The 23,693-nt window shown below is 33.2% G+C and overlaps 1 protein-coding gene across 6 annotated transcripts; it reads left to right on the top strand.

The window, feature by feature from the left end:
- Positions 1-1,503: 1,503 nt before the first annotated feature.
- LOC127704982 (uncharacterized) lies at positions 1,504-18,638 on the top strand. 6 transcript variants are annotated; one of them, XM_052209229.1, is made up of 6 exons: positions 1,522-1,649; positions 1,966-2,092; positions 5,534-5,603; positions 14,379-14,549; positions 16,905-17,274; positions 18,259-18,638. In XM_052209229.1, the coding sequence occupies exons 4-6, from the start codon at positions 14,394-14,396 to the stop codon at positions 18,468-18,470; spliced, it is 738 nt and encodes a 245-aa protein (XP_052065189.1). In that variant the 5' UTR covers positions 1,522-1,649; positions 1,966-2,092; positions 5,534-5,603; positions 14,379-14,393; the 3' UTR covers positions 18,471-18,638. The 6 variants fall into 6 exon arrangements, with proteins under 6 accessions (XP_052065188.1, XP_052065189.1, XP_052065191.1 ...); XM_052209231.1 differs by lacking the exon at positions 1,966-2,092; XM_052209230.1 differs by lacking the exon at positions 5,534-5,603.
- Positions 18,639-23,693: the final 5,055 nt, after the last annotated feature.

Below are 23,693 nucleotides of genomic sequence, written 5' to 3'. Positions count from 1 at the left end.
ATTGCAATAAATCATGATTCTTAGAATAATTATAGCATACATTTACGTACTGCATATACATTTCGAAGTACAGTGAGCAATTTATTTCATTTCTATCATTGATTGTTTGCTACACATTAAGTGGCAAATATTGCTCGCGTATTCAGGAAGAGGACAAGACATAAATCAAAGGTAGGGTCGACCAGACTACTAGTAGACTTAAAAGAGAATTTCGACGTATAGCGTACAGAGAGCTTTCTCCACGACCCTTCGGATATAAATTCCCCCATTCTAACCGTTTATGGCTGTGTTTTTATAAATGCATCTCAAGAAAACGTCCGTCCTTTGCATTGTTTTCTATACTTACCTCAAATCTGTTAGTTAAGTGACCAAAATACACTGTGCAAAGCTTGATTTCAATGTCAGCAGATGTAGTTCCTAAGCCTGTTTCGCCTATAATGATCATCCCTTGATCGATAGTTATATTCAGTAGCTACGTTCAGGAATACCGTTATATAAATAAATCTTTTGTTTACTTCTAAATAAAGTTTGAATCTACGTATTTTGCTGTCGTTTTTAACAATAATTTGGGAAATTGGGAAATCATAATACAGTAAAACTCTGTGAAATGTATTTGTTCACGTCTTAAGGTGGTACATAACACTACAGGGAGATAACTCTGTAAAATTCAGCTGAACGTAATCACGTTCTATTCTTAAGGAAATATTAAGCTTCTCAATGATCAAAATTAGTGTTTGTCAAACTGCTATATATCCAATGAAATTTTTCCAATAAATTGTGTGGTTCAAGTTTTTTGAAATTTTTATATTTTTTTCAAAGGGTCAAAGTTAATATTTTGTCAAAATTTTATGAAAATTAAACGAGCCAAATTAATTTTAGTCAAGGTATTTGGTACCACCTTAAGTCAGGAACCTAACCACTAGTTGTTACTTCGTATTCTGTCTATTTAGAATTTGTTGTTCATGGGAAATTTATGGTAGTTACTATTGTTTTCTTCACGACATGCTAAATCAGGGGCAACTTGGAGCTTGATAAATATGTTGTGGGTACTTACTTATCTTTAATGACGACCGTATGGCGACCTATGGGACTTTTGGCGACACTGTGTTGTTTGGAATGCTGTGTCGTTGACATAAAAAGAATCTGCTTAAATCAATATAAAATGATAACTGGATGCCAAGGTATTGTCAGTTTGATTTCGACTTATGAGTTGAATAGCCCTTTGGTGTCTTTTACCTCTCTTTGAAAAGCAACTTGAAATATAATGAGATAACGTTGGTATTCATCAGACAGATAGACGAGTAAATATTTTTATTAAATACCAGCTGTTTCAGCATGTTTTAACTTTAAACTTCACATTGGAATGCACACAAAAAATTTTTAAAATGTTTACAGTGAGCCTTTAATTCAAAGACAACACGTTATATAGGGGGTAATTGATACTTAACTGAATCGTATGACTAACCGAAGGAAATTTGTCCGCCTGACTTCTTTAGGTTTTTGTACACTAGACAAATTACAATGAATCTATAATACTTCCCGGTTTTTATCTAAAAATTTCTACTTTTTGTGAAATTTCATATTTGCTAATTATAAACTTACACTTTAGACTAAGAAGACTGGTTTAAATATGTAGAAGAAGATTTAATGTAAGTAGGACATCTTTATAAGAGTACAGATTTCCTGTAAGTCATTAATTAATTCAATATGCCCTTAACTTTGAATACATCTTCTTAAAATGAATCATCAATTGACAATATGGGACAATCTCTGTTTCCGTACCATTCAGTAAGATTCCATTGTACAATACAGAATATTTATTTATTTTATAAGATAAAGGGACATAACTCATTTTCATAACTAGGAGCACTAAAAAGGTAGGGCCATGCTTCTCTGAATTTCTTTCACTTACAATGTCAAAACTAAAAATAAAAGTTAATCCTGTGGAATCATTTATTTGCGTAGGTACCACTGAAGAAAAATCATCGTGTATTAGAAGTTATTAGAGTCCATGTGTTTACCGAAGTTTGCATACAATCTTACAGAAAACATCTTCGTTGAATATCTAAATTCTTTTGACAGGATACACAGAGTAATATTTTCATTTACTATATTTCTAGCTAGCATTTATTTTATTTTACACTTTTGTGTAGAAAAATCCGATCTAGCATATGTAATAGTTGGTCGTGTGTTTTGAACACACCATCATGATGCTAGTTTGACTAAATTATTTATTTTCCCAAGTCATACATGGCAATAGACATCATAGAAGCCTCATGTTGCAATTTGCTTCTAGTGCAAGCTTTGGACCATTAAATAGACCGATGCAACATACTAACTTTAGATATCCCTGATGTTTTCTATGAAATATGAGGATGAAGTTGTCTCTTATAAAAAGGTCAACGTCAATGAGTCAATAACCCAACAACAAAATCAACCACAGGACAAGTAGAAGGGAAACTATGTAGTCTTCAACAGCAAACAGGTTTATATACAAAATTCTAAGCTCAATCGTCTCGGATCCATAATAGTTGTGAATAAAAACAAATGCAATCAAAGTTCTGGATTTCACACATCTACTTTTTGTATTCAATAACAATTGCACTCATAATTTGATTTAACAAGAGAACTACAGCGGGTCACTAGTGGAGCAAGTGACCCTTCCGGAGCAATTGAGTTCAGCCCCAGGTATTTGTGGGAGTTCTCTTTTGCTTTTTCTTACTTTCATTTTATTGCTGATGGATGACCCCGACCAGTAAAAAGACGGACGTTCAAACTATAGAACGTGAAAATACCCACACGATGTAAATAGTTGTGTTTTAAGTGAAAAAATCGTTTGTGCTTTAAACTAGTATATAATTGAAAATAAGTTTTGCAATCATGGATACAACTGATATACTTGCGAAATAAGAGTAAATCGATTTTTTTTTCGCACATAATTTCATTCGATAAAACCCGGTCTGCACTAGAAAATACATAATTCCTACCGGACACCATACTATACCCACCGCGCAAATAGACATACCAACTGAAAACTTCAAAGATAATACAATCAAGTTATATGAGTGTATTCTTATAGAGCCAATGCTTTGCAAACTGCAAAAATAATTTGGTCAGCAAAACTACTGTTTTCATAATTTCTAATTTAATTTTTTGTTTCTTTCTCTAATTGTATAACTCTTATTCTTGTTGTTAGTTGCTGTTTTTCACAAGTATATATTCTTAATTTTTATAAGCGACGAAACAGGCGATAGCGTGGATAAAACTATATTTCCCCTTTTAAGCAATAAATATTATTAAAAATACAAAAAAACGTACAAACAGATACAGTGTAGCACGAACCACAAACACTTAACTTTAACCAGTTTTACGTACATTTTCTACGCAAAAATAGTGTGTTATTCGAATCTTAAAAAGTTTCTATGTAGTCCCAAGCATTACTATGGTGGTCTTTGTAACTATTAATTAAGCACTTTTAGTCATTGTTGAAGGTAAGTCATGCGTATACAAATGTGCCATGCATGCATAAGTAACCTTTGTAAGATTTTGTCTAATGAAAAATACAATTTGAATAAGTCGTACACTGTTGCAATAAAGTAACAAGACATCAAAATTGACACTAATTTGTCCCTTTATATCTCAGCACCCAAATAGATGCTTCAATTCAAGCCTAGTTAGAGTCCTAGATCAAATCAAGCTTTTATAGATAGAATTATAGTAATTGCTTCGATAAAACACTTCTTGCATGTCAATTTAAGAGAATATCCTCGTTTAGAAACGAGATTCAAAGAGGTTCTTTGCATTAAAAACAGGTTTTGTGCATCTAAGAACTTGCGGTATTGTGTTAAACATATTTTTCAATGGTTAAACTGTCAGATGTCAGTAACATGTATAGGTGCCAATAAAAATATACAATTTGTCAGAAGTAGAATTCGAACCCACGCCTGGAGAACCAGACTGCGACCTGAACGCAGCGCCTTAGACCACTCGGCCATCCTGACAAGACATCAAAATTGACACTAATTTGTCCCTTTATATCTCAGCACCCAAAATGATGCTTGAAGTCAAGCCTAGTCAAGTTATGGATCAGATCAAGCCTTTATAGATAGAATTATAGTAATTATAGTTTACGAAATAAAAAGCCACAAAATAGAGTTATATCCACAAACAGTTTCGATCATGTATCAGGATTAGATCATTTACATTGTACATCACGTTTGTTTCTGTAATATTTAGGATAAGCAAATATTTATTGTTACTGTGATGCCGTATAAGTCGTTATAACTTACAAAAATGTACATGTATAAACCGATTTAAACAAGAGTAAATTGGTGGTTTCGTTTGTGTATATAAAAATAAGAAGATAATAAGTGGTTTTGTAGTTAACTTCCGATTTTAAAGAGGTTTGTGTTGCTCAATCATTAATTGGTTTGCTGTACAGTACTTTACGGTATTTTATTGTCTTTTAGTCTGTCTAATTTTGGATATTATGCTGTTTGTCCTTAGTGGACTTATTGTTTGACTGACTCTTGTGATCTGCTTACTTTAAAAACATGCGTATATACGCGTAGTTAAGGTTAAAACGTTTTAAAACTATTACTGGTCAGTGTTAATGTGAAACTTAAACTGTTGTATGTATGTGGCTTCCCAATGTTTTAATCTCGATCAACCATATGCAGATTATTAATTTTCATAAACACGTGAGCGCAATGTATCTATTGCATGCGTTTAAATTTGCTTACCAGAGACACTTGTGTCTTCTTAGGTTGGTTCCCTCCGTAAAATATTCAGTATGCCTTCGGAATATACAAATATTTCAATAACGGCCAGGTACCAGTCTAGTGTCGTCTATGCAATTTATGGAGCGAATTTCTATTATACATACACTCTTCCGCTTGTAAATACGTGTATATCACAACAGACATGATATGGTGTATTAATCTATTATGTTGTTAGAAAGCGCCTTGCCAGAGCGCCAATTAACCGTTTAATTGTCCTTTTGGTATCTTTCGCTTCTTTTTGGATTTTTTTTCAAAGCAGGTTCACAACGTACTTGTTTCATTCGACTTTCGATACACATACGTTCAAATTCGAACATCTATAATAACAAATAACTTTTAATTAAAATTTGTAACGTGAAATTAAGAACATGCACCCAAATTCTTATCATTGCATACTTTAACAATATCAACATCTAGTCAACGCTGTGTTTTTACCCACACCGCCTACTTAATTAAATATAATCTATTTCATTCAAAATAATGACTTTTCTCTTTACAAAACTATGTAACATTCACGATCGTTAAAATACCTCTGGAACTATCATCGTTATTTTCGGTGTAATTTTAAATACAAACAAATTAAATCCTTTAATACAGTAGTTATAATATTTTATCAAATGGAAGGAATGGTTTATTATCCACTGTCCCCAAGACAAATTATAAACAATATTAAGATACGGAAGATACGTAATTTTATCAGTTATTTATAATAATACCTCAGTAACATTGTTATTTTACTACATCTGATTCAGAAGAGTCAACACATTTATCTTGGTTTTCACAAGAATATTAAACAGCATCACGCGTGAGAGGAACAAACAAGTAAGAAGTTTTATTTATTAATTTTTAGACTATCCAACATTCGAATAATATTATTTTTGTCATTTTATATAACTTAGTGCTGATTTTGATTTCTTTAATTGATTTCATCTTTCGTAGTTACTTTTGTATTGAATTAACCACTTTTTATATATTCGGATATGTACAACCATATGCCAATGAATAGCGCATCAATTTCCGCAAATGGTTTAGGTTAGGGGTAGGTTGAAATGTCTGAAAGTAAACTTTTTTTTTTAAGTAATGAAACTGTGACGTTTAATAAAATTTGAGATGTTCTAGAAACGCTCACATTATCTACACAACACACAATTGAGAAAATAAGGGCTGAACATCACAATTAAGGGAAGGAAACTTAACAATATAAAAATAATTGTCGTCCAGTTTGTAATAAGTGTAGTACCTGTTCATGAATAGGATAATAATACGATGTAGTTTTTCTTTGATAATGTATAAAGAAAAAGAAAATAGATTTAAACAATAATAGGAGCATACAGATATACTATTATTTAGAAACACCTTATCAGTAACTTTTACACCCTGTTCAGGTATTTAACCTGACCACTATATTTGCAATTGTCTATTCTCGAGCTCATAATCTGAATTTAAATCGACATTCAGTCTGAAATATAAAAATAATGACAAACTAGTAACTTCTATGTCATTTAGTGTCTGGTGCGTTGTCTCATTGGCAATCGTACCACATCTTCTTATTTTTATAGTAGGCTAAACACGTCTGAATGTAACAGATGTCCTAGACTTATTACTTCACGATCAGATTATTTTTCTTTTTATTGATTTTTTTTTTTGTCTTCTTCAAAATATTCATTTTGCTAGGGCTAGAGGTGCAAATTTTTTGTCAGATGATCAACATTTTTTATAAGTGAGAATTTTTTCTTCAATTATCTACTAATTTGTCTTTTTGAAATCATTTGCTCCGTACTATGCATTGAATGTTAATTAAATATATATAAACAAATGTATAGCTAATATTGTTTTGTCCCAATTGACTTGTATGTTCTTAGTCAGAACCGTGACAAAGAGCCGTTGCTGGTGACATCCTCACATGATCAAGAGCTCCATGTCGACTTTAATACATCAGGTTGTCCAACACGATTAGTTAGTAACGTCTATCCGCAGTATTTTTTTCTAGTCGTTTCCATCGATTGTATGCCTTTGAGACACGTTAAGCGGGATCGTCTTTTTCCATCTTGCTGAAAAGGGGCGGATATGTTCCGTAAATATGATTGAATTTCTTCCACAGGGCCTTCGAACATGTCCTTCAGTTGTTGCAACAGCTTGTAAGCGAAACGATTTTTCCACAACCCTTTTGTCCGCTAATGTAAATGATAGAAGACGGTAAAACGGGAACACCATGATAAAGGATGGTCTTCCCGGATCCTTCTTATGTTTTCGTCGCCTCAAGTGTGGGAATTGGTAGAGCGTAGTCTATGGGACTGCTCAATAGACTGATCAACGATTCGCTCTTTCCGCTTTACATTGCCAGGTTGACGATCGATGTGATGATGATGACATAAACCACCAACATCTGATTGAAAAAGTAGATTTCCGATTTCGGGGGATTCATTTCATACAACTACTAAAGTTTGGTGTTCGTGCTGTTTCCTCGGTTCACCTTGCCTTGTTCCTTATCTTTGCAGGCCTCTTATAACTTTCATATTATTCTCGATCAAATCGAACTCATTTAAAGTCATGTAGAAAGTCATGGAATGTCCACGGTCTGCATCGTTCTCTCACAAATTAAACACAATAGGCTCAAGATGTCTCGCTGTCGTCCGGCTGAAGTCTATTCGACGTTTAGAGATACTGCGGTCCATTCACATTAAGGACGTATTTTTAAAAACGGTAACAATGCTTGTCAGACTGTTGCCTGTTGATTCAAAAACATATGCCGGCCCATTCTTCACAGGTGATCTCAGTGTTGACGACATACGTTCGCGGTCTCCCTCCGATCAAAACGAGCGAAACTCGATTTTGCCGAGTAGTCTTGTAATATAATTGGCATCGGGGGATTAAGCAGTTTATAGTCATGGTAACAGTTTCTATTCATATATTTCCGGGACTTTTTTCGATACTTTTTAATCTGGGGATTCCCTTTGGATTTTAAATAAATCAAATTTAAACGGTAACAACTGTCCTTTCCTAGATTTAGATATTTCGATTTTACACGGGAAACTCCACACTAAAATTTACGACAAAAGGGACGATTTTTCGTTTCCTATTGTTAATTTTCCCTTTTTGGATGGTGATGTTCCTTTGGCACCATCTTACGGTGTTCATATTTCACAACTCGTTCGCTATGCCCGTGTCTGTTGTGACGTTTTTGATTTTAACGAACGTAATCTATGTATTACTGGTAAATTATTAAGCCAGGAATTTCGTTACCAAAAATTACTTAAAACCTTTACTAAATTCTTCCACAGATATAAAGATTTGGTTTTGAAGTTTGGTTGTACCTGTAGAAAACTTATTTCAAACGGGATTGCACATCCTCATTTTAACGGCATATATTCCGTGCCCGGAAATTTAGAAACGATCCTGGTAAACTTATCGATCCTTTAAATAAACTTATTCTAAAAGGTTACCAATTCAACACTGTAATTAGATCATTAAATAGTGTTTTTATTGGTACTAATATTGACTTTGTTATCAGTAAATTAAAAGCAAACTAAATATTATTGTTATATACATATACACATTTATGGATCTACAATCTGTCGATACCTGTATCTTGGCATTGCACAAGGTCATGTTTTTCTTTGACTGTTTATGACGTCTTTACACTAAATCCATTGGATGTTGGATGTGTACGGATTGATAATTTAGTCTTAGATGCATGATTTTTTTATTAGTTGTTAGTGACTTTGAACTAGCTGTCAGTAACTGCGAGTACTCCCAGATCTGTACTTAGTGTCTTTTTGTTGTTTGGATGTACAAGTATCCGGCCACCTCCACTTGTATTTGTAGTATTTGTATTTTTATCCATCTGATGAGTTAAGCCTCTTTCAACTGATTTTTATAGTTCGTTCTTTTGTTGTACTGTTACACCACTGTCCCAGGTTAGGGGAGGGTTGGGATCCCGCTAACATGTTCAACCCCGCCACATTCTGTATGTATGTGCCTGTCCCAAGTCAGGAGCCTGTAATTCAGTGGTTGTCGTTTGTTTATGTGTTACATATTTGTTTTTCGTTCATTTTTTGTACATAAATTAGGCCGTTATTTTTCTCGTTTGAATTGTTTTACATTGTCATTTCGGAGCCTTTTATAGCTGACTGTGCGGTATGAGCTTTGCTCATTGTTGAAGGCCGTACGGTGACCTATAGTTGTTAATTTCTGTGTCATTTGGTCTCTTGTGGAGAGTTGTCTGATAAGAATTCATACCACATCTTCTTTTTTATATCGGGGGATTAAACAGTTTGAAGTCATGTTAACAGTTTCTATTCATATATTTCCGGGACTTTTTTCGATATTTTTTAATCTGGGGATTCCCTTTGGATTTATGGTAAATAAAAATCCTCAGACTCTACTACTAAAAAGTTTTTCTGTCACCATGCAAGTGGTGTGATGTTGTTTTCTTTTGGTCTGACTATTTTTGCAAACAAAATCATCATCTCTGAGATTACACGAACACATGTCAATTTAAATCGTAGTGTCCACTGGTCTAGCTAAGGGTTAAATAAATATCACTGAGCCTCCCTTTAAATGAAGATATTAAATTGTGTGAGAGCACATTTACAATCCTGGACTGCTAATTATCGGAATTTGTTGGCTAAAATTCAAGTTTGTTTTGTACTTGTATTTTTTGTTGTATAAAAATAAAAGAAAAGATATATATATATATATATATATATATATAAATTGAGGTAAATTATATGGCCTTCCAAATACCGTTTCGATTCCTAACATCACTGAAGAGACATTAATTGTCGAAATCCGGATATGGTGTACTAATTTTTGCACCTTTTGTTTGCGGTATACCATCTTTTCCGCAAGTTTATTGTTTTCTGTTTGGTATTAAATTAATAGTTAAGATCCATTTTGTTACATCTGGTGATCCGTTTATTTGGCAATCGCCAATGGCAGTCAGCGGGGTTTAAGAACATCCGTTGTTCGACCTGCTAGTCAAATGCGTTTTGTTAAAATATAATACTTTTTCACTTTTTTGGTCTTTTGGAAAATGTTGTTTGTGCTGTATTTAGACCCCTCTACCAAGAAATTTGTTTTGCATGCACACGTATAAATATTGCGGTTTTTATACAACGCAATCAAAGGTTTGTACGTTGTTTTCAATTTAGACTTGTATATATATTTATCGCTATTTTACGAATTTTTCCTTTGATCTTGCTGACTGATAATTTCCGTTCTCAGCGGAGTCGAGTGATATGAAAATTATCGCTAGAAACTAAGAGAACACGTTCCGTTGTCAAGGAAATTATCAACGTCTTCATAGGTAAAATAGCGATAAACAGATTATCATTGGTCATCTCAACTCGATTGCTTTTCTCACTTTCGACGTACCGGCTCAAGCGAGAAAATCAATCTCGTTGAGATAACCAACGATAATCTATAAGTATATGATAAGAAAAACTCCAACTTGTTTCTCAATCTTTTTTATGTTGATTTTGATATCAAAGGCACCTATGTGTCACATAGTTTTAAAAATACTATGTTAAATGACTATTTTACAGATTGGAATAAGATATTTTCAAGATTTACTTGTTGGTTTATAACATGACAAGACCATTGCATACCGCATCGAACTTGTCTGATATCAAACTCACCATTCAAACACACCGACCTATTAAGGTAATTTTCCCTGGAACGAAATGGTCTGTCATAACGATCAATTACTTTTAAGTACATTGCACGTCATTTACAAATTAATGTATTTGATGCACAAAAAGCGCAATTCAATCCTCAACTCTCTTTCGATGTCTCAGTAGGTCAATACAAACCTGTCAAAATTACGCATTTTTTTAATTGCAACTTTTATTACATGCATGATGAAGCTGTTTTAATACATATCTGTCTTGATATATTTTAAATTCAGATAACCTTATTTTAAAAAATTTAAGATAACAATAGTAGGCGTAAGGACGTGTACAACAAAATGTTCCGTAGCGTAATCGTGCCGGTCACTGACGACCGTAAAACAACGATATGGAACCTGAGATGAATTAACACGTGAATTAGCAGTGGAGAATTCAAGGGCATAGAGGGTGTACGACACCTATTTTGATCGGAAAAATATAATTTTGTGGCATAACATCGTCAAAAAAGTTTATATTACTTTTTCTGTAATTAAGTTTCTCTATTAAAAATTCTGTATCAGACCCTAAACAACTAAAGTGTTTTCAAATGTATAATAGTCTTAGAACAAATTCATATCCTGTATCCCGTGCCCCCTCTTTTTTGGATCGTTATCGTACCAACATAGATTATTGAGGCAGGAACCGTATCACATTTGAACATTTATATGAAAATTCAGAATAAAAATACGGATAGTTTACACCGTTATCAGTAAGCTGACATACACTTTTTATTACATTTTTTAAGATGACTTGGAATAAATTACAGTTTTTCAAATATTTCAACTAGATTACAGTTTTTCAAATATTTCATTCTCTCATTCCAAGCAAATCCAGCCAACTTTAGCTTCTGATACGACTGATTTTATAACATTTACGACAAAACAATGTAGCAGCTGATAGGTGTCGCTATGGGAAGGTTTACTGAAGCTTTCCGAATGATGGTTTATTAATTGTTGTTTACTTTACGTCAAGTGACAAATATTTCATGCATTTTCAGGATGAGAAAAAAATTAATCATTATTACAATAGGTAGGTCCTGTAATAGAAGGTGGGCCGGAATGAAGGGTAAGAAATTTAAACAGGGGTATAATGGACAGGGACAGAAATCTAGCCTTACAACAAACCACCTACAGACCCGCTTTCCTTTTATACTTTCTGTTTTGAATTAAGGAATTTGGAATAACATGTAGTTTAAAACTAGCTGGTGACATATTTATGATAATTTTTGAAGTAATAAAATAACGTATATACATTGCATATACAGCAATCAAAACCTGTACTAACTTTTCTCTTTGCAAAGTTACGTTACGTTGCAAATTGAAGTAAAAAGGCTATCATTCTTAATTAAAAATTCCGAAGTAAACCTTCATTTCTTGAAAAAGAAGACTAAATATTACCAAGTTACTAGTTGAACCAAAAGTAAAATGGCGGTAAAGTTTAATGTTTTAGATGTTTCTGAGAAGGTCAATTCAGAAAAGTGCCTCTGTGATTACTGTAACAAATTGTTACAGTTAATCATGAGAGACACTGTAATAAACTGTTACAGTAAATGATGAGAGACAATGTAATAAACTGTTACAGTAAATGATGAGAGACAATGTAATAAACTGTTACAGTAAATGATGAGAGACAATGTAATTAACTGTTACAGTAAATGATGAGAAACTGTTACAGTAAATGATGAGAGACAATGTAATAAACTGTAACAGTAAATGATAAGAGACACTGTAACAAACTGTTACATTAAATGATGAGAGACACTGTGACAAACTGTTACAGTAAATGATGAGAGACAATGTAATAAACTGTTACAGTAAATGATGAGAGTCAATGTAATAAACTATTACAGTAAGTAAAAGATGAGAGAGACTGTAATAAACTGTTACAGTAAATGACGAGAGACACTGTAATAAACTGTTACAGTAAATGATGAGAGACAATGTAATAAACTGTTACACTAAATGCTGAGAGACACTGTAATAAACTGTTACAGTAATGTTGAGAGACACTGTAATAAACTGTTACAGAAAATGATGAGAGACAATGTAATAAACTGTTACAGTAAATGATGAGAGTCAATGTAATAAACTGTTACAGTAAGTAAAAGATTAGAGACACTGTAATAAACTGTTACAGTAAATGACGAGAGACACTGTAATAAACTGTTACAGTAAATGATGAGAGACAATGTAATAAACTGTTACAGTAAATGCTGAGAGACACTGTAATAAACTGTTACAGTAATGCTGAGAGACACTGTAATAAACTGTTACAGTAAATGATGAGAGACAATCAAATATATTATACAAGTTTGATCAACTTCGCATTCCTACTCGTTTTCTACTGTTGAATTTAAACTGGATATCCGCTTTGTAAATTTTCTTCGACTTATGCTTTAATTTGTATTGTCCCTTTGATATCCTCTACGTCACTTTTTTTTAAATACACACGAAATTAGGGTAACCGTTCTCGTCTTCCTGTTGCGACAAGAGGAGAGATTGATTGATTGATTGTTGGTTGCTTTACGCCGCATTAGCACAACAAGGCTATATCGCGGCGAACAAGAGGAGAGATATTCTACAGTACAATATACAATGTAATACCCTAAACCTAGTTTCAACCCACCATATGGTAATGTACATGATATTAGTCTGTAACATCATTTATGCTTGTTCTTTGTTATACTTTTAATGTAGTTTTTGTAATTTTGGGAACTTTGAGTGATGGCAGATCTTTGATATTCTCCATTGAATATAATAACTACTTCCCTAGTGTTAGGACGACCTAGAGCATGCCTGACACCTTGAATAAAAACCTGTCTATTATTGAATACAGCTGTTGACCTCTGTAATAAGGAGATGTAGTGTGATTGCTAGTGTGAAGAGCGAGTATGTTATCACCTGTAGGGCATCATAATTATGGTCTTCAGCAATAAGAAAAATCCATTCTGTTTAGTAATTATTGTTTAGTAAATGGCAAAATGTAAAACAATTCAACCGCATTTTGCGCCTGTCCCAAGTCAGGAGCCTCTGGCCTTTGTTAGTCTTGTATGTTTTTTCATTTTAGTTCATTTACATGTTATGGAGTTTAGTGTGACGTCCTTTTTCATTGAACTAGTACACATTTTGTTTAGGGGCCAGCTGAAGCCCGCCTCAGGGTGCGGGATTTTCTCGTTGTGTTGAAGACCCATTGGTGGCCGTCGGCTGTTTGGTCGGGTTGTTGTCTCTTTGACACATTCCCCATTTCCATTCTCAATTTTATTAAACATAAAATAAAACGGCCTGGTTTATGTACAAAACAATAAACGAACAACAAATATAATAGACAGCGACCAAAATCTACTAAGCTATAGAAGACCTTTGTATGACAAAATGTAATACAATTCAAAAGCGAAACTTTTTTTTGTGTCTGTGGGGGGTAGTGGATTGCTTGTCTCATCTGTTATATTCATAACTATAGCCTTTGTTATTCTTGTACTATTTTTAATTTTAGTTTCTTGTGTACAATTTGGAGTTTAGTACGGCGTTCATTATCACTGAACTAGTATATATATTTGTTTAGGGGACAGCTGAAGGACGCCTCCGGGTGCGGGAATTTCTCGCTACATTGAAGACCTGTTGGTGACCTTCTGCTGTTGTCTGTTCTATGGTCGGGTTGTTGTCTCTTTGACACATTCCCCATTTCCATTCTCAATTTTATCAATTCAAATCATTTGTTTTATCCCTTTTATCATAACAAATTATTATTTTGTTTAATGATTAAGAAAGTCCATTTACCTGTAAGAAATAGAATATGATAGTAATATGCATACAGATGTTTTCACGTGAATGGTGTTCAAATTTGTTATTTAAGTTAAACCCAATATCTGAGCTCCACTTAAATTCAATTCAAATACTTACCTATTTTAATATTTTGTTTTCATGTGCAGTTTATATGAAGCAGTATGCTGATCACAATTTTGACACTAGCATCGTTATTTACTGCTACTAATGGGCACGGAAGACTAATTTTACCGCCAGGTAGATCCACGATGTGGCGGTATGGATATAACACTCCTAAGAATTACAACGACAACCAGGTTTCCTGTGGCGGATTTTACGTATGTATACATGATATTTTTCTTTCTTTCTGTTTTATTTTTCTAATTGATTATTTAATTTTTCTGAATTTAGTGCTTCTTTTCGTAGTTTTATTGCTTTGATGGGATGTAAATATATGGACCCAATTCAGCCTAAATTGTATGAAACGCCGAACACACGTATATTATAGCATGGAAAACCTTTTTCCAACTCCAAACTACTACAATGAATAAACATTGGTTTTAAGTGTGAATCTGTGACATCGTTATAATCGATAACTTTCACGTTATGATCTATTTTCTTTGTTACAATAATTTAGTTATTGTTATGTTTCGAATCATAGATTATTTCTTAATATAGAATTAAAAAATATGAGTTGTAAAACTTTTTTAACTCGATATAGAACAGCCACACACACAACAGTTTTTTTTTTAATTACCGAATTTGTACTAATAGAATCGAAATAATCTATGCAAGCCATAGATTTGATGTCACTTTCACATAATCCCCATTTTTTATATATTGAACATAATGATATATGTGTATGTGGGTATCTTCTTATTTTTATATATACCGATAATTGGTGTATGCTTGTGTGTATGGTGTTATTATAAATAAGTTTGTTTTCATCAATATATGTATGTATATCTCTGTACCGTTATAACTTATGGTTTAATGGTTTATGAGAATAAAGATTATTATTATTATAACATAGTCTAGGCCGTTATATTTGTTATTTTTTTCAATCGCTAACGCTCGGAATAAATTTCAAATATCTTACAACCCAGGCCATGTGAACAATTCTAATTAAGCAATAGCATTCATGGAATTATTTTTTAAGCAAAGTTTGACGCGGACGACGACAACACGACAGAAGTTATCCAACTATCGATAACTACATACATTTATATTTGGGTATTTCCTGAGTGTCCTTAGAATTATATTCAATTTTGATACAGAATATTAAGCTTTTGTTAGCATAGCCTAAATAACTTGTGCTTAAAGTCATTATTTTATGCAAGAAAGTATTAACAAAAAAGCAGTACTCGGAGGTGAATTCAAAAGGTCCATAAAACCTGATAAAATCAAACGTTAGACTATATCAACCAACGGAACGAATGGAAAACTGCTGTCATATTCCTGACTTGAGTTAAACCAGGTTTTATAGATTACTAACCCCCCACTTTTATGGCAGTTGTTTATAGTTCCGGTATATTGTCAACATTTGGTGAGCAACTCAAACAAACATAATTGGTTAATGTGACAATAATTGGGATCCAGCAGCTAAAACTTTGTCATGAAATAGATGTTCCATCATAATATAAGTTCCAAATGGAAGAAATATTCTGTAATATTATTTATACTTGAACAAATATAACAGTATTTGTTCCTTACGGAATAAAGGGTATATAACATTTGTTCCAACAAGAACAGAAATAATGCGGCATTGTTTTAACAAAGTTTCCAGGGGAACTTCTGTTAGGCGGAACAAATATACATTGACAACATCACAGACATACAACACAACTGACTAAAACATTCAAACAAATATTCAAATAAATCTGAAAAAGACGTCAACAAAATTTTTTTTGTATTTGATAGTACATATAGTAAAGTAAAACATAATGATGTTCTAGAATACACTTTCCCCAATAAATCTTGAAAAAAATGGCCGCCATTTACAATTTCACGTGGCAAACGGGATTTTCCGAATATGTAGACCCAAAGGAGTCTCCATGTCAATTTTGGTGCTTGTACCACAATGTGAGCTATTTTGTCACTTATCTGCAGGGCTAAAAGTACAAAGTAAGTAACTTTAAATATAAATACAAGGGTATACAAATGAAAACAACACTATAAAAGTCTTTAATGAAAAAAAAAAGAATATGGTTTATCAGTCATGACAAATAATCACTGCTCGCACATAAAAAACAAAACAAAATAACAGTGTATAATGTACTGTTGCTCTTTGACTTGAGGCCTCAATTAGGCCTTCGTCATCGACTAAAATTTACCACCTTACTGCGAGTTCAAGGACGCTAATACCGTTTTGAGTGGAATTCTTTGCAAAATGTTGAGTATGCTATATCTGTGCATTGAAGAATCGTTTGCAGGATAATGTCGAAAAAATATGTATTATTCATTGCAAACAAATATAACAAATACTACCACAAAATATCCGACAATCGGCTGTTAAATACTGTAATAATAAAAAATATAAGACAACTAAGAGGCACCTTATTTTAGATAATTTGGCGGGATATTAACATATGGTAAGAATAGGGCAAATAATTTTGATGGACGTCATAACAATTTAAATGTACAATCTGTTTTGCAAAGCAACGTATAAATTTGCATAAAAATGGTATTTTCAGAAACAATGGACTTTAAACAAGGGAAAATGTGGATTATGTGGAGATCCATGGGACGGTACACGCGAGAACGAGGCTGGAGGAAAATATGCGACTGGCACTATTACTGGAAATTATACTGCCGGAAACACAATGGAAGTGAAACTAGAAATAACAGCCTCGCATCGAGGTTTCCATGAATTTCGTATTTGTCCTGTTAATAACCCGAGTGTACCCGCAACTCAGTCATGCTTTGATGCACATTTACTCCATCAACCAAACGGGCTAACAAAATTTGATGAGCCAGGAGCTGTTGGGACATATGCAGTAACACTTGTTCTTCCTCAAGATGTATCATGTACACAATGTGTGCTACAATGGATATGGAATACAGGTAAAACTTATATCACAAAGTTATTATCACATGTCATTGCAGATGTTTAATCAGTTCTTCGTCATGATAAGAACCAAAGGTCAATGGCACGAGTGCTGATATCGACCGAGGGTAGATAATATATCTGATATGAAAAATGTCATGTTAATATATATCTCTACTAGCAAAATGTTAAGATATTTTAACATCTACTGTATACTTAAAACTGTCATTATCACAAATCAACAGGATAGGCAGCTACGGGAACGGCCATTTGATATTCAAGGAGCGCGGGGATCTGTTTCTTACGAATATTTGTTTTCACCCTTTTCTAGATTCGCTTATTTTTTTACACAAATATTTCCTGCAAATGGCTGCATTTAGTATTGCAGACTATTCATTTTCATTCTGGCTTGGGAAAGATTATTCATTTTCAGTTCTTTCCAGGCCAGATTATTCATTTTCAAAATTTTCATATCTCCACCCTAAAGAGGTTCGGCAGATTTTGTTTCCTAACAAGAACAAGATGAAAATATACATTTTAGCAGAAAAAATTTGTAATTTGGACTTTGCGCTCTTTCATAGAATATACGTAAAACACATGGGTATACAATAGTTACTATGACAATTTGTATTTTAATTTTAGCAAACTGGCACTAATGGATCATGTACGGATTACAATCAGCCCAGTGTTAAGTGACTAGAATTCGATACTTATTACAACATATAAGTTTTTGTGCTATTTCGTGGCGGTCAGTATCTATTGGTGGAGTGCCCGGAGAAAACAACCGTCCTTCGGTAGGAAAACTGACAATCCTAGTCAATTAAGATTGGAGTTGAGCGCACTTGCAACTTGCGGGATTCGAACTAACAACATCAGTGTTGACAGACTAGTGATATAGTAGTGCGACTGCTTAGACCACTCGGTCTACAACATATCAATTATATTCTTATGATTTAGTTTACTGGTATCTGACATATGGACATTTTCTTATTTTGTTTTAGGTAACTCTTACGGCTGTGACCAGAAAAACACATGTTGTATTGGCTGCGGTCCTCAGGAACAGTTTTATGGATGCGCCGACATAGCTATTTCTCCTGCATCAGGATATTCTGCTATCGACAATCAAGCAACATCCTACCACATCAGGAACTTCACTTGGTGTTATATTTACATACTTGTTATCCAAATAATGATTCTTAATTTATATTTTTGAACAGAAATACACTTTAAACAAAAATTTTAAAATATTTATACTCATAAGAATTTGATATTCAAAACAATTTTATTTTTATTATTATTATATATCGACGTATCGATATGTCTTTAATGTTGACCACTTTCGTCTTTGTGTGTGTTTTGTAATAAAATTTGAAGCACATGATTCAATATTTTATAAAAGAATGTGTTTCGTTTTATGTATGTAAGACGTGATCTTTTTGTCTGCAGCTTTTTAGTTTTTTAGTCTTAGATGCATGATTTTTTTTATTAGTTGTTATTGGCTTTGAACTAGCTGTAAGTAAATGCGAGTACTCTCAGATCTGTACTTAGTGTCTTTTTGTTGTGGGGATGTATAAGTACCCTGCCACGTCCACTCTGTGTTTTTGTTTGATGCATTTCTGCTTTGTAATCATCTGATTATTTAAGCCCTTTTCAACTGATGTTTACAGTTTGTTCTTATGTTGTACTGTTACACCACTTCCCAGTTTAGGGGGAGGGTTGGCGCCTTCAAACTAGTTTATCAACGCCACATTCTGTATGTGCCTGTCCCAAGTCAGGAGCCTGTAATTCAGTGGTTGTCGATTGTTTTTGAATGTCATATTTGTTTTTCATTCATTATTTTGTACTTAAATCAGTCCGTTAGTTTTCCCGTTTGAATTGCTTTACATTTGTCATTTCGGGGCCTTTTATAGCCAATTATGCCGTATGGGTTTAACTCATTGTTGAAGGCCGTACAGTGACCTATAGTTGTTAATTTCTGTGCCATTTGGTCTCTTGTGGAGAGTTGTCTCATTGGCAATCATACCGCATCTTCTTATTTTTATATGTACTTTGGACATGTTTTCAGAAATGATACTGAATAAATATGTTTTTTTTTTCATTACTTGTGCCAATAGTTACTGAAGCGGCATCTAAAAGGTGTAAAAATATCAGAACATACAAAAAAAATGGAAATCATAATCCCAATAAAGACTAACATACAAGACAACCGGAAGTGAACTGATTTTCAACGTACGTTCTTCTATCACTACAAAAGTCAAAAAGTCTGAAAAGACCAGTTTTTGTCTGAATTTGCATGAATTTTTACTCGACATTCTTAATTTGTCTGAATAATTTTTAAAAATTCTTGACATAGTATGAATTTGTCTTTAACTTTAATCACAGAGTGAATGTAATGTTAACTGGCAGAAAAACTAAGTCCATTTATAAGTAAAATACGAATAAACAGGATTTTTTTGTTTACAAAATTTACTTCTGGATATTATCTTATGATCATAAATAAGCTTCTGTCCAAGTTTGGTACAAATCCAGGATGGTTTAAGAAAGTTATTAAAATTTTAAAAACTTTAACCACAGAGTGAATGTAATGTTAACTGACAGAAAAGCTAAGTCCATTTATAAGTAAAATACGGATAAACAGGATTTTTTTGTTTACAAAATTTACTTCTGGATAATATCGTTTCAAAAAGTTTAACCACAGAGTGAATATTTGTGGACGCCGTCGCCGACGACGGAATGTAGGATCGCTATGACTCGCTTTTGCGACAAAAGTAGCAGGCTCGACAAAAACCCTATTTCAACCACAAAACATATTCATGAACCTCTCCCTCGTTGGCTTAAATCTTGCTTAAATGTTTTGATCTGATGAATTTTTAGTTGGTAATAGATCACTAACATTTTCTCTGTAAAACATATTCAAACTTTTTACAGAATCTGTCATTTAAAGTTAGATATATTCGGACTCAGTTCTATTGTAGAAGACTCAATGTTGACCCTCTGAATCAAATATTTTTGATTATTTTTCTGATATTTGTTTGCAGTATGATTGACGTTTATTAAATATATATAATATGTATGTGATGGTATTGCCCATTGCAAAGTGGTTGTCGTTGGTTGCTTTCTATTATATTTGTTATATTTTATAATTTGTACACAAACAGTGCCGTTGAATTTTCGTTTGAATTGTAATACATTTTGTTATTTCGGTGCCTTACTATACGATATGAGTTTTGCTCATTGTTGAAGCCGTTCGATGACTTACAGTTGCTTACATCAAGGCCATTTAGTCTCTAATGGATAAGTGAGTCATTGGCAATCATACCACATCTTCTTATTTGTATATCTATACTCCATGATACATTAAAAAAGAAGTGGAGGATTTTAAGGTTCCACTAAAGTCAAAATATAGGACACTTCATAAACATCTAAACTTTGCCTGTATTTTTCAACCTATATTGAATAAAATCCTAAACTATGGGAACATATGTTCATTTAAACATATTTAACATATACACACTGTGTAAATTGTAAATAAACTTGAAATTGTTATGTTGTGGCCAAACCGGTTCTTGGGGTGAACACATAATTTTCCAAAAAATTTGGAGGCCTGCGAGACGACTTAATTTGTTTAAAATTGGTATGGACGAATACTGTTATAAATAATGCAGGGCAAGCTCATGTTGATTTTTCAGAAAATGTATTGATTTTCGAGTTTCAGTTAATTTCATGTATCTAGGTGAACGGATATCGAAGGGTCAATACAGAAATTGGACAAATATGCCATTAAAACATATGTATGTGACAAATCAACATGAGTTTGCCCTGCATTACATGTAACAGTATTCGTCAATACCAATTTTAAACAAATTAAGTCGTCTTGCAGGCCTCCAGATTGTTTTGAAAATTTAGTGTTCACCCAAAGAACCGGTTTGGCCACAACATAAAAATTTCAAGTTCATTTACAATTTACACAGTGTGTATGTGTTAAGTATGTTTAAATGAACATATGTCACTGGTGTAAAACTGATAATCGTAACTGGAATTACGACGATCCCAATATGGCGACGGCAGAAATAGGTAAAATCTTTTCAGTCATTTTTCTCAAATGTAGCCCGTTGTTGTCAAGAGTTACTCAGCTGCAAGGTTTTTCTATACCATTACATCATATTTGAATCGTAACGGTGCACTATAATTGTCTAAGCGCTTAGAAAATTGGCGTCGAAAAATTCAAGATGATAATCGTAACTCGCAAAAATGATAATCGTAATTTCGGTATTAATAAATAAGAAGATAATCGTAACTGGATAGTGTTTGATTGGTATTGACACGAAAAAGCCTGTCTAATAGCATATGATAAAAATATGGTGATGAATTAATCACGAAAACGTTCCCACATCTTATGACATTTCTGTTTGTGCATGTATGATTAACAGTTCTAGTGTAAACAGCTACATACTAGTATATATCATATATGACCAGCTTCAATAAATTTGTAAATGGGGAAACACGAACTATGTTAAAATACTGAAAACTCCAGGAACTAGGACCGTCACAAAATATGGGAGAAAATGTTAAAAAATGTCATCATGATCTCTTCATGTTTAGAGTTTAAAAGAAATATTGTTTGGTATTCTATTTAAATACGGACTTGAAAACAAATGTTACACCTTTTTGAATGTGTAAATAGTTGTATAGCCCATAAATACTATAAAAATGCTTAGCTACTTCATGACCGTCACTGACATTTCGATATCTCAGAAAATAACTATAAATTTTAACAACACCAATTTAGTTTGGCAGTCTAATAATAAGACATCCTTAAAAGAGGGACGAAAGATACCAGAGGGACAGTCAAACTCATAGATCGAAAACAAACTGACAACGCCATGGCCAAAAATAAAAAAACAAACAGACAAATAATAGTACAGATGACACAACATAGAAAACTAAAGACTAAGCAACACGAACCCCACCAAAAACTGGGGGTGATCTCAGGTGCTCCGGAAGGGTAAGCATATCCTGCTCCACATGTGGCACCCGTCGTGTTGCTTATGTTATTACAAATCCGGTAAGTAGTCTAATTCGGTAGGTCACATTCGTGAAAAGGGAAAGGGTATTGTAGTTACGACATAAGGAACATATCCGATATCATCTGTGAGACGGTTATTCCATAACGGTCAACCAACTCGTGATGGCGTCCGTAAAATTTACGAAGGGATGACTTCAACTTCACCATTTGGAACTCTTGGTTTAATAGCTTCGAATTCCTTGTGAGCAGCAATCCTCTATCAAGGAAATCATGATAGGAAATACAAGCCCGGGAATATCGTATCAATTGGGAGATATATACTCCGTATGCAGGCGCTGCTGGAATGTTGCTACATAGAAATGGAAAGTTCACAATTGGGAAGCTGAAATCATCTTAGAACGTTTAATGATAATATATAAGTAGAGAAAAGTTGGAATGCTTTGTGTGTTATGGAGTTAAGCACATGGTGACGTGGAGTTCATTGGCAAACATGGATTTGTGTTCTTTATAGTTTGGCCAAAAGCCCGAAGATCAAGAAATCAAATTGATGTGGCCTTAAGTTACCTTACAAGCTATATTTATTCAAAGAATGACTGCAACTTTAAGAAATAATAGCGCATATTCCGCCATATCAGAAACAAACTGATTCAAAAAATCATGAATACTTGGTATATATGAAAAATATGCATGGAAGTTATTGTAGAGAACAAATATTGAAGGTAACAAAGAACATTTTTGTACTTGCATAATTACCATATACTTAGTACTTTTCTATCAAATGAAAACAAAAATTCGCCTTTTATAATTGTCATGCATTTTTCTGAAGCACAAAATATTTGTTTGATTATCTATTAAAGTCTTTGTAATTAAACCAGTTTCGATCGTGATGATCTATATATTATGCCTATGAGGACCAATACACACATATATAATATATAATATATTTGTGTTTTTTTTCAGTCCTTCAAATGCTTCGCAAGACTATACGCGCCATTTAGTTAAGGATAATAAAAACAATAAACACAAGTAACAATAAACACATGGAACAATAAACACAAGGAACAAACAAGGAACAATAAACACAAGGAACAAACAAGGAACAATAAACACAAGTAACAATAAACAATAGTAACAATAAACTGGTAACTATTCTAGATCCTTTACCCTCCACCCTGTTTAAAGAAACGTCCTAAAATACATGGGTATTTAATCAAAATATTTGAATCTAATTTTTAAAATCATATAAAATATCAGTGTAAAACAGAACAAAAGTGAATTCACTTGAAAAATATGAACGGCTATTTTAACCGGGATACATTTCACTCCACAATTAAACTATATGAATTTCTATTGAAATATAAGGAAAAGGGCAAAATGAAAACTCATATCCACCAATCAAAATATCAACTG

The sequence above is a fragment of the Mytilus californianus genome, unplaced genomic scaffold (assembly GCF_021869535.1).
Source record: "Mytilus californianus isolate M0D057914Y unplaced genomic scaffold, xbMytCali1.0.p SCAF_6, whole genome shotgun sequence".
In the NCBI taxonomy this organism is placed as follows: domain Eukaryota; kingdom Metazoa; phylum Mollusca; class Bivalvia; order Mytilida; family Mytilidae; genus Mytilus; species Mytilus californianus.
Note: the sequence above shows the minus strand (reverse complement) of the source record. Positions and strands in the feature narration are given on the sequence as shown.